The sequence below is a fragment of the Artemia franciscana genome, chromosome 19 (genome assembly GCF_032884065.1).
Source record: "Artemia franciscana chromosome 19, ASM3288406v1, whole genome shotgun sequence".
NCBI classification, from domain to species: domain Eukaryota; kingdom Metazoa; phylum Arthropoda; class Branchiopoda; order Anostraca; family Artemiidae; genus Artemia; species Artemia franciscana.
Window position 1 is genome coordinate 19,142,207 of NC_088881.1, and position 12,353 is coordinate 19,154,559.

General features: G+C 34.3%; 1 protein-coding gene across 1 annotated transcript in view; it reads right to left on the reverse strand.

Moving 5' to 3' along the window:
* Positions 1 to 3,882: 3,882 nt before the first annotated feature.
* The window catches only part of LOC136039379 (cold shock domain-containing protein CG9705-like), a 31,240-nt gene continuing 22,769 nt past the window's right edge, over positions 3,883 to 12,353 (reverse strand). The window contains exons 3-4 of the mRNA XM_065723054.1: positions 11,418 to 11,540; positions 3,883 to 7,120 (exon numbers count right to left, since the gene is read on the reverse strand). Coding sequence (XP_065579126.1) covers positions 6,937 to 7,120; positions 11,418 to 11,540 — 307 coding nt within the window. The 3' untranslated portion in view covers positions 3,883 to 6,936. The remainder of the gene's footprint in view (positions 7,121 to 11,417; positions 11,541 to 12,353) is intronic.

Below are 12,353 nucleotides of genomic sequence, written 5' to 3' on the forward strand. Positions count from 1 at the left end.
TAGCTGTTTCAGCAAAGCCCTAAACCTCAGAACCTCAATGTAGACTAGTAGCTACTCTTGTCTAGAAAACTCTTTTCTGGATCCTCATGTCAGCTACCTGACCTAAATTACTTCTCAAAAGCATATTTACTAGCCTATTAAGCCTTAAATTACAATCTTCTAAGTGCCTACACATCCCCCTTAATGCATTAAATTTGACACCCAAGTAAACAAATTCTTCTTTAACCTCTAACATCATTCCTTAAAAAAAGTTGAAATCCTTAAAAAACAAGGAGAAAAGCTTAGGAGATAAAGTGCATCCTTGTTTTACATCCACATGAGACGTAACCAGCCTAAAAAATTTCCCATAACCCTCACAACAAATTTTACCCCCCGATACATATCTGTTATTATTGCTACAAAACAAGACGGCAAGTCTATTTCTAATGAACTTTCGATTAACAATCTCTTATTTACTGAGTCGAAAGTACTTTTCAGGTCTAAAAGGCTGATACTTACCACATTTCCCATAAAAATAGACCTAAAGTTTTCATGTACCTTTCAATTACATTTCTTAAAAAAAGACACTGCTACCGGCGTCCCATGAGCGAGGCCAACAAGCTTTCTCATCTACAAACGAGAAAATTGCGCCCAACATGGGCATTAAAGTTGTCTTTCCTAACCTCAGGGCCTTTGTAGACATACGATCTGTTCCTGGACACGAATTACCATTCATCTTTTTCAACTGATCCCAAATTTCTTGTTGAGATACAGACTAATTAAATCGTAATCATTCTCTCTTAAAGGATATGTTACCGTCCCCTGACCTCTCTATCCTCTGAATCATACAACTCATTTCCCCTGATTTATTCTGACTCCCTATTTCCAAAATAATCTGGCCACGTCTCAACTGGCGGGACCTTTCCTCTTATTCCCGGGCCCTGGATCTAAAATTTAACTACAGACCGAAACTCTTTAGGATTATTCATACCATCAGCTCTCGTAATTTCTTCATTAATCTTCATCTGCCTCTCTCTCTTTTAACCCTATTATAATCCAACCTTAATTCCCTGTATTCAGCTAGCCTGTGCAAATTCGTTTCCTGATCCAAAGGGTCTGTTGCTTTAAGTAGCCATAAAACCCTAATTACCTCTTCCTTTTCTGCCCACATTGCTCATCAAAAAACCCTCATCTTTTCTATCCGGATGTTTCCTATCCTGAGATAGAGGCTTGATGCTCTCATAAATTCTATCTGTAATTACCAAAGTAGCTTGATCCAATTCGGCTGGTTCTAAAAAAATCAAAATCGAATGGTAATCATTCTGAAATTCCTCACTTTCTAGTTCCATTTTAACCAATTCTTCTTTCTCCTTGGCTATCCAAACCGGTTTACGGATCCTTTCCTCACACATACACCTTTCATTTATCCTTTCAGACCGTCGAATACACGCTCTCAGCTTAAGAATCACTGTCAAATGGGCAGATCCGACCAACTCTAGGACCCCGAGGTCCATCGCCCGGGTCAGAGAGATAAACTATATAAAATATAACCAATTAAACTCGGCTAAACCCACTATAACGCGTAAAATCACCCATACCAAGATCTCCTCCCAACCTCCCGTCCATAATTAGTAACCTTTCCTTTTTAGAAAAAAACTCATTAAATTCCTTCGCCATCTATTTATTTTCCAAGACCTATCCCTACTTTTCCTAATAGGGAAAATATTATCATATTCTTTCATCAAACAAACATTCTGACCTGGCTCATTTACAAGGGTTCACCGACCTGCAATTCGTCCTCTTCAATAGTATATACATTGAAGTCCCCTAGAAAAACAAAATTACGGCAAGGGTACATTCTTTTATACATGTGTGTTTCATTTTAATCAATTTCCATATACTTTCACGGCTGTAAGAACTATCATTCGGAGGCAAATAAACAACAAACACAACAAGGTGAACGTTTTTAACGGATAATAATAACCATGACTAATTTTTAGACTTACTTTCTAGCCTACGAAATAAATTAAATACACCCTTCTTTACAAGCGCCGGAACTCCTACATAATATCTACCATTTACCGAAAATTTTAACCTAAACTCAAAAACATCAAAATCTTCACATGTCGAAAAATGATCTAGAGAATATGAGCATGGGTTGTTCTATAAAATGTTTGCCCTCTATATTTTTGCTTTTAAGCAATAAAGTAATTTTTACCAGCACCAAAAAAAATCACCTACATTTTAGAAATCCCAGACGTGATGGCTCTCAAGCAACGCTATGACATGACCTTGAATGTTTTAAGTGTCACTTGTTGCGTAAGCTTTGAGCTCCTGACTTTTAGTCCTGCAAGATCTACCCACAATCAACTACTTCAAAATTTAGCTGAATACATATGCCGTTGGATAGGAAAACTTCAATAGGTGTCGGTTACAGATCTTCCAACAAAATCATTCGATCTTGTAACTGAAAAATAAAATAGAGCCTACTAGTATCTTTTAAAACAGCATACGAGGAGAGCTCTCACTCCCCAGCCTCATATAGCATGCTGTCCGAAGATATTCCTCCAAATGAGTGGAGTGTAAAATCCCCTTTTCCTATCTATTTGAAGCACCTCTCATGGAAATCTTGAAAACTCGGGCAACTTGAAAAATGCACTTTTTTGAGAATTTAGGAATCCTCCCCCCTCCCATAAAAAACATCGACTGACCTCTCGCCTAAGAAATGGGCGCCAATACGGTTCTTCAAAACTGTTACCTTTATTGGACAAGCGGTCAATAATGCCGGTTAATTTTTTAATAATAGATAGCGCAAATATTTAAGGACGATTACGCCAACGCATATTAGTATGGCTTCCGAAATTGAACGGAGAGTTAAATAAATTTTCGATAGCTCTAAGTCGACTAGCAATTTTAGAACTTTTTTTTCCACAGCATTTTCTTTGGTAAAAAATGCCACGCCTCAATTGTGTAACCAGTTAGCTAGGCCATCAACACGTGAAGATTGACGGGCCTCTAACCAACTTTTACTCGTTAAGATATCCTTCTTGGTCATCCGCCTTCGATGCATAGTAAATTCAAGCCCTTTTTGTTTTTCACTTTTTTTCAAGAAAAACTTGCATCGAATGCCTTAAGTTTGAACTCCTCAAAAATCCTTTTTTATATCTGTATTTAAAAAATATTCCTAAATTAAAAAACATTAAATTTATATGCTCATTCTAGATATGTAACTTCCATTAACTTCAGAGTTTCAAAAAAGCACAGATTTGCATTAAAAAAAAGAAAAAAATTGAAAAACAAACATCCAAAACCTTTTTCTTATTAGAAAATAATTTTTATGATGAAATGGAAAAAATTATAACATTACAAGACTAAAAAAATTGTACAAAACAAAGAATAAAAAAGGAAAGGATTGTTTCCCTTACAGATACCATCATAAAAATACGTTTGGATGAGGGCAAACCCTTGGTACAGGTAAACCCTGTACCAAGGAAAAACAGCCCACACTTAAAAAAGCATATAGTTTTTGAATCAGCATCAAAAGAGAATTCTTTGTTTTTAGACCTTAGAGGCAAATCCTCCCCAAAATATAGAGCGTTCAGACAATCCATTTATCTATTTTGGGCAATGGGAGAGCCCCAATTAAGATGATTTTTAAGGGGAATTTTTTTTTTGAAAGAGCATAATAAGTGTAATAAATCAATTGATCAAGCACGTTTTGGGGTATATTCATTTGATTTTAGAAGTAATATAAGGTTTCTATGTTTTTTTAATGTACCATAATTTCCCCCTTGTGCTGTAATTTCATGCCCTTTAGACCTCTGTAATCAGTAACACTTATACTCATAAAAATCGTCATCGTTCGGTCTTATACCACTGGATACGCTGGCAGTAAAATGACTCTTGAAAGGAAACGGAATTTATTAACAATTGAGAAAACAATTTATAATAAAAAGATTAAAAAATAAACAAGAAAAAGAAACTATCACTTAAGAAAAAAATAATTCCGAGAAATTATTTTCGAATTCAAAGCACAAAAAGAAATAACTATCTTGTCCTTATAAGGAAGAAAGACAACATCCTTAAAGATAGTTCCAAAGTCTAACATTATCTAACTCAAGCAGCCTAAAAACAGAACTTGTTTTTGTAATTCCTTTGCTCTGTAATTGTAACTCCTTTTGACAAGGTTTTCAACTCGACAATTTGACTGTCAAACATACAGTTTGATCGCTAAAATTTGCCATGACCAGTTCTATTACAGAATTTAATTTTGCTTGATAATTCAGAAATCAGTGCCTTATTCGGGTTAAGGAATCGATATTCTTACTTCTGAGCTACTGTTGATTCCATATTCTCAGATTATACCACACAAAAATTAAAATAGTATAAAAAATTTTGATAAAATAAACTTTGGTTGATGTTGTGGGATATCATGGAAAAAAAGGATAGAAGAAAAAAACTGGAACCAGAATTCTCCCGCTGCTCACAACTTTTGCACTTTAATTTAAAAATAGTCGAAGGTAAAATTTGTAGCTCTAATCGGATTTTGGACGTTGAATTATTTCTATTGCTTAATAGTTTAGCCATTTAACTTTTCTACCAAAACGTCATACATTTTAGCAGCCAGACACTTGAAAATTGCAATATCAACCAATTTCCCAACTAACAGAATTGCGATTTAATTTCGGAAATCTAAGTTAAGAATCTGAACTATACTAGGTTTTCAGTCCAGTTTTATTTTTATTTATTTATAGATCGAAAAGCAGTTTGATTTAACTAAATGAAAGTACCTTTGTAATTGTACACACTACAAGTGATACTCTTAAATACAAATACGGGCCTTGCGTATAATCTGTAAAATGTTGAACGAAAAAAAAAATAATCTAGAAATGTAAGAGTGAAAATAGGACAGTTTACATGTTCAGCTCTCTTCCTTAACAGGACAGTAACTTAGGTTCATAAAAAGAACACTGTTGAATGTAAAATGGAATTAGATATTGTAATAGCTACAACAGCTGTTGAATAGCTATTGCAATTGGAATTCGATATCTAGCAATATCAAGCATTAGATATTGCAATAGCTACAACATTTATGATACGCGAGGATTAAAAAAACAAGAAACAAACTTAGAGAAAGAACCAATCTTTCACTATATTTCAGGTTAAGCTTGAGGCTGGTTTTAACTTTGACACCAAGCTAACGTAAGCCCTTCCTCAAATATGATCCTACCATCAATATTGACATTCATTCATACTTCTTTAACACAGTTATTGGTTAGATACTCAAATTGACAGTCTTACTACCAATCCAAATTATAAGTTGGAAACGCCAGACGAAGCAGAAATGATCGAATCTTACTGGAATGGATAAGCACATTTTCCATTCCATGAAAAATTGGAGCATTCCATTCCAGGTTTATATGTCTCTCAGCCTGAAAATAGTTAACAAAAAGGAAATGCTACAGATACTATTACTCTTCAGGTATCCAATGAAACAACAAAAAAGTATTGATTTTTCAGTTCATAGCACAAAATATAATTTTTTAGGTCCTCGCACTGTCTCATACAAACATCCAAGACAAACTTCCCTCTAAAAAAACGACCAGAGACTGCGCTTTTGGGAAACATATGCATCTTACTCCTACTGTAAAATTTTATCAGGCGCCAATGGTAGCCAAAAAGTGATATATTATCCTACAATGAACACGGAAAAGAGGAAAAAAAATATTTGTAGTTTAGATCAAAGACGAAGAACTGTTTTTTTTTAAACCTAAAATAGAAAATAAATAGCTGTTAAATTGTAATTATCGCGCCAAACACTTGTATCTTACATTTTCACACTTCTGAGACAATTACTAAAACTGTCTGCTAGGCTGTTCTCAAAGAAAGGATCATCAGGGCAATGGTCCTATATTGCCCCACGGCAATATAGGTCAAGAGGATAAAAGCGTGATCGAACACACGTTACCCTGTCCATTGAAAACAGCTTAGCAAACGATTTTGGTAATTAACTTACAAGAATAAAACATTAGGTACAAAAATAGCGACGAAAACCCCACTGCCTTTCCATCATAAACAACAAATTACAAGTAACAACAATAGGGAAATTTTTTCTAAAGACGGTAGAATTCTAAACTTAAAAAAAAAACTTTAATTCATTTTTTTTAGTTTTAGAGTTCGTATTTTACTGTAAGTTTCTCTTTTGTATTTTCGTTTGTGTTGTGCTGAGGACGGCCCTTGGACACTGGGCCGAAATATTCATTTAAAGTTTGAAATTCCACGGTCTTTAGAAAAAAATTATCTATTGCTTCTACTTGTAATTTGTTGTTTATGTTAGAAACACTCTTTAGAAGTTATAGTGACGTGACGTTCTTGAGTGATTTAAAAATATAAAAATTAATTTATCGTACTATGTTAACACAAGTCTTACGGATAATCAGCAAATAAGCAGTGCACATTTGTAATATGCTAGTTCGTCAACAAGGGGACAGATTGGTACAGATACGCAGAATAAATATCGGTCAAACCGTCCCCATCCTTAATTCAAATAAGCAATTGAGGGAGGCATCTGGTGGATAATCACTAATAGAAAACGAATTTTCAAAAAAAAAAAAAAAAAAAAAAAAAATGCAAACTTTAACAAGCAATCGGTTAGTTAGACTTGGACTACTGACACAAATTTGGATTAATGTGAAATTTAATGTTTTCGTTGGTAACCTAACAATCCAATACAAGAACTCAGAACACAAGCCGAGGACCAAATAAATTAGCAATCAATATTAAATAAAAAACATGTCTTTAGAGCTCCCCTCTTTGAAATTACAAGTATCAAATACAGATAGTATGCCTGTAGAGGTTCCCTGAATAAACTAGAAAGTTCTATGAAGAAAATGTTTGTCATCCCCATCCAATCACTATTTAGTTATTAGCTAATCTTAAACTCAGAACAGAATCCAATTATGCTTCTGGATGGGCATGAGGTTGATCTTCGTCGACAGGACACGACCACTTATGATGTTTTTCAGGTATGAATTGCGTTATTTCGACGTGGACGGCTTGCAGTTTTTCATTTTTCGGGGGTACAGGCACAAGACGGTAAGAGACAGCATCACCTTCTAAAGGCACATATTCACCTTCAATACTAAAGAAAATAAAATTGAAATAGTAAGGACAAAGATAGTTAAAAATCAGTATTTGTAAAGAAGCAGCGATCCAGAAAGGAAAGAAGTACTCTTTTAGTTAATAAATCAGCCTTTCAGTTTCCAACTAAAATCACCTTTAAAAGTAATAGTCGACAAAGGTGATAAAGAATAACAAAGATCTGATTAAATTTCGAGTTGAGAATAAGTTTTATATTAGAAAAAATTTTCTTAACCTTTGAGAAGTCTTTAGCGACACAGGGCTAGGATGAGAAGCTGAGATTCGACTTAGAACACGCAGACAATCTTGGTTCCCTCAGAAACGGTATACAGGAACGTATTTATATTCATGAAAGCACTAATAAACAAGGTGCAAAGCTAGGTCTTTGGTCTTAGAGGATATTGCTCAATTTGTTGTGAAGGTAGGTGAAACGATTGAAAAATCAGATTCTTTGTTCTTTCTAAACTTTCTAACTGTGATGTTTTAACTGAAGATGGAGATTACAAGGAAGACCTAAGAAATAGATCAGTAAAATTACCAAGTTGTGTTCACTCGTTTTAGGAGTGTGCACAGAAGCAAGTCTCCAAAGGAGGTCGAAACCTGAAGCAGTTGAGACAAGCAACACTGGTGTCCCTGGTAAATGACGAGTTAAATAAAACCTTTCTCTTATCTTAAAGGGTGGCCAATACAAAAAGAAGAAAAATTGTTCGATTATTCAAGAAAAACCACTGATAGACTATTTTAGGCGCGAAGCTTAAGTGATGAGACATCAAACACTAATATTTTTGGACGAAATGGTTCGATTCAGCAAATGTTGCCTCAGAGAGTGGTTTAAATGACTTAGTTTTTAATTTCCATCAAAACCAAAATCTTTAGAATAATTATATTAAATAGCTTATAAGTTTTAAGAGCAGGACGGATTATCCCACTAGAGGACAGATAAGTGGGACATATTATCCAATATATACATGTTAGAACGGGGCGGAATTAAAAACTGACACAGAATCTATGGGTACTACGAGAACTAAAACAGAATGAGAAGGAGGGGGAAAGATAAGTGGACACCTCACCGCTTCTCAGACCTTCTCGACCTAGCAGAAGACTGTGAGGTATACAAAAGGCACACTCACGTCATTACGAAGAAAGAGGCCTTAAGTCAACCGTCGAAGAAGTACAGGACTTAAGTCAAGTAAAGAAATGGAGGAAGAATATTTATACTCAAGGCTGCTGAATATCCTGATGATTTAAGCGGTAAATACTTTTATCAATTATTTCAACTAGATTAATATAATGGTTTTCACTAGAGTATAGATTCAGTCAAACTAGTTAGTGGAAAAAAGTAAATAAAAGATAAAGAATAAACGGAACGTTCTTTTCACTTTTGGGCACTAACCCTGATTACTGAGGATATTTGTGACTGTAAGATATTAATAACCAAACAAGGGTTTTTATCCTAAAATTAAAAATAAAAGAAGATGCAAGTAGATTTGGCTCGTTATTACCAGCTAAAAGGGCGTGACATGAATATAAATTGAGTGTATTCCCATATCCTAAAATTTGTATGCATCCAAAGTATTCACGCGGCAACTTAATATTTTTTGATAAATATGTAAAGGCTATGTAATTACGGCATACTCATCGAGCCATGGTCATATTAAGCAGCAGAACAAACTACTGTCCATCCGAAAAATATCTTTTCTTACAATTCAAACCAAATAAAATCAAAAACGTTTCACTAAAACGTATTTTTGCTGTAGAATTCACAGAAAAACTTACAAACGACAATAGCAAAACGTTAACAGGAAACATTTTGAAGAGATTATAAAAATCTAAATGTTTGAAACATGAACATTGAACGAATAAGATAGATCGTGTAAAAGAAAGTGGCACGTGGAAAAAGATTTAAAAGTCATGCCTAAACAGATATGGGGATAGGGGAGGGGGCTTTAGATTGTTCCAAAGGACCTCTCAGGCAAAAATTAAAAATAAAACTATGAAATGCATTTATTCCTCGACTTATTCAGCCCCTCCTCCCGACAAAAGACCATATGCCAGCATTTCCACTAAGCTAGGATGGAACTGGAGCATAACTTTCCCATAAAAAGACGGAACGAGATAAAGAAAAAGACAGAACGAGATAAAGAAAAAAACAGAACGAGATAAAGAAAGACTGAACAAGATAAAGAAAAAGACAGAACGAGATAAAGAAAAAGACAGAACGAGATAAAGAAAAAGACTGAACGAGATAAAGAAAAAGACTGAACGAGATAAAGAAAAAGACATAACGAGATAAAGAAAAAGACAGAACGAGATAAAGAAAAAGACTGAACGAGATAAAGAAAAAGACTGAACGAGATAAAGAAAAAGACAGAACGAGATAAAGAAAAAGACAGAACGAGATAAAGAAAAAGACTGAACGAGATAAAGAAAAAGACTGAACGAGATAAAGAAAAAGACTGAACGAGATAAAGAAAAAGACTGAACGAGATAAAGAAAAAGACAGAACGAGATAAAGAAAAAGACAGAACGAGATAAAGAAAAAGACTGAACGAGATAAAGAAAAAGACTGAACGAGATAAAGAAAAAGACAGAACGAGATAAAGAAAAAGACAGAACGAGATAAAGAAAAAGACAGAACGAGATAAAGAAAAAGACTGAACGAGATAAAGAAAAAGACAGAACGAGATAAAGAAAAAGACTGAACGAGATAAAGAAAAAGACAGAACGAGATAAAGAAAAAGACAGAACGAGATAAAGAAAAAGACTGAACGAGATTTAAAAGTCATGCCTAAACAGATATGGGGATAGGGGAGAGGGCTTTAGATTGTTCCAAAGGACCTCTCTGGCAAAAATTAAAAATAAAATTATGAAATGCATTTATTCCTCGACTTATTCAGCCCCTCCTCCCGACAAAAGACCATATGCCAGCATTTCCACTAAGCTAGGATGGAACTGGAGCATGACTTTCCCAGAAAAAGACGGAACGAGATAAAGAAAAAGACAGAACGAGATAAAGAAAAAGACAGAACGAGATAAAGAAAAAGACTGAACAAGATAAAGAAAAAGACAGAACGAGATAAAGAAAAAGACTGAACGAGATAAAGAAAAAGACATAACGAGATAAAGAAAAAGACAGAACGAGATAAAGAAAAAGACAGAACGAGATAAAGAAAAAGAATGAACGAGATAAAGAAAAAGACAGAACGAGATAAAGAAAAAGACTGAACGAGATAAAGAAAAAGACATAACGAGATAAAGAAAAAGACAGAACGAGATAAAGAAAAAGGCTGAACGAGATAAAGAAAAAGAATGAACGAGATAAAGAAAAAGACAGAACGAGATAAAGAAAAGACAGAACGAGATAAAGAAAAAGACTGAACGAGATAAAGAAAAAGACTGAACGAGATAAAGAAAAAGACAGAACGAGATAAAGAAAAAGACAGAACGAGATAAAGAAAAAGACAGAACGAGATAAAGAAAAAGACTGAACGAGATGAAGAAAAAGACAGAACGAGATAAAGAAAAAGACTGAACGAGATAAAGAAAAAGACAGAACGAGATAAAGAAAAAGACAGAACGAGATAAAGAAAAAGACTGAACGAGATAAAGAAAAAGACAGAACGAGATAAAGAAAAAGACTGAACGAGATAAAGAAAAAGACTGAACGAGATAAAGAAAAAGACAGAACGAGATAAAGAAAAAGACAGAACGAGATAAAGAAAAAGACAGAACGAGATAAAGAAAAAGACAGAACAAGATAAAGAAAAAGACAGAACGGGATAAAATTTGCATGAATCTTTTCAGTTGAAGCATATATAACGTCCCACGAAGATGATATATTTATTGTTATTTTTTCCTTGACACGATGACAACAATAGTGTAACTAGACTATGGTCTCAAGGGCTGGTGTTACATTTCAGATGCATCCCTAATGCATGTGTTTTTATACCCTCAAAGAAGACAGCAAAACAATATTTAAACAATTAAACAAGAGATTGAAATAACAGAGATGATCTGGGTGCTTTCTCGACATAAGGTAGTGAATCCCATAGGTAGTTGATACTAGGACGGATTTCTAGTATAGCAACTGCTAAAAAATGAATTTCCTCTTAAGTTCATCGGCGAAAAAAGTGCTAAATTTTGATGTGGATTTTGGCTGAGGTCTGAGTACTAAACCACAGAAACCTTAGATCAGGGAATTCGGTCATTAATGAAGGGAATTGGATCGTTATTCAGTAAATTTTTTATAAAAACACAAAAAGACGAAAAATCAGATTGAACCCCTTAAGAATACTCACTCAGAAATGTGTACAAATACTTCATCACCTCCATCCTCAGGCTCTATAAATCCATGACCCTTGACCCTGCAAAATCTCTTCACGTGACCTTTCTCAACTGGACGTTCAAGAGCAAGTTCAGACCTAGAACAAAAGAATGATGTTTATTTAAAAGCACAAAACATAGTTAATTTTTGCCAATCTCCTTTCGTTCAGTCGTTTACACATTTGAGCCACTAATGTCCCATTCCAATCAAATTCAAAGATGACAGATTGCTAGTCTTGAATGTATTGCACTACTAAACACTTTTAGTCTCTGCAGAGTCTAATTTTTAGTGAAAAGGTTTGAAATCTAATATTAATTTCCAAGGCCAAAATTTGCAATTTTTTTAATTTTTTTTTATGAATCCTTTGATCAGTAAAGAGAACATTTTTCTCTTCTTATGTGCAAGTACGGTAATAATTATCTAATGAGAAAAAATTAGGATATTCTTCTGCGCTTGAGTTTTTGCTTAGAGGTACATTTGAGTGCACTAACTATATGCCTATTAGTGCACCAAATAGGCTTCTGATAAAGTAATATTTACTCAATTTTCTTTTTTTTACTTTTCGAGGGTCGACTCTTATTATACGAAACATATATTAAGTAAGCAAAGTTTCGAGTCTATAAAGCACCGTGGCACTAAACCAAAAAAAACACGTAGAAATAAATTAACCAACGAGGCTAATAAAGTGTCAGATGATACTTTCCATGCTCTAAGATTTGTAACTCTTCAAATACTGAAGTCTCAGAAATAAAAGAGCAAAACAAAAATATGCTTCAGAGTAAAACAACTGCTTTTATTGTCCATTTTAATCATCAGTGACCTGAAAAAAAACTTCCAAAACGAGGATCATGATTGAATCAGAGGATAATTCCCCCCAACCCAAAGAAAGCGTATCCGTTCCGGTCCCTCC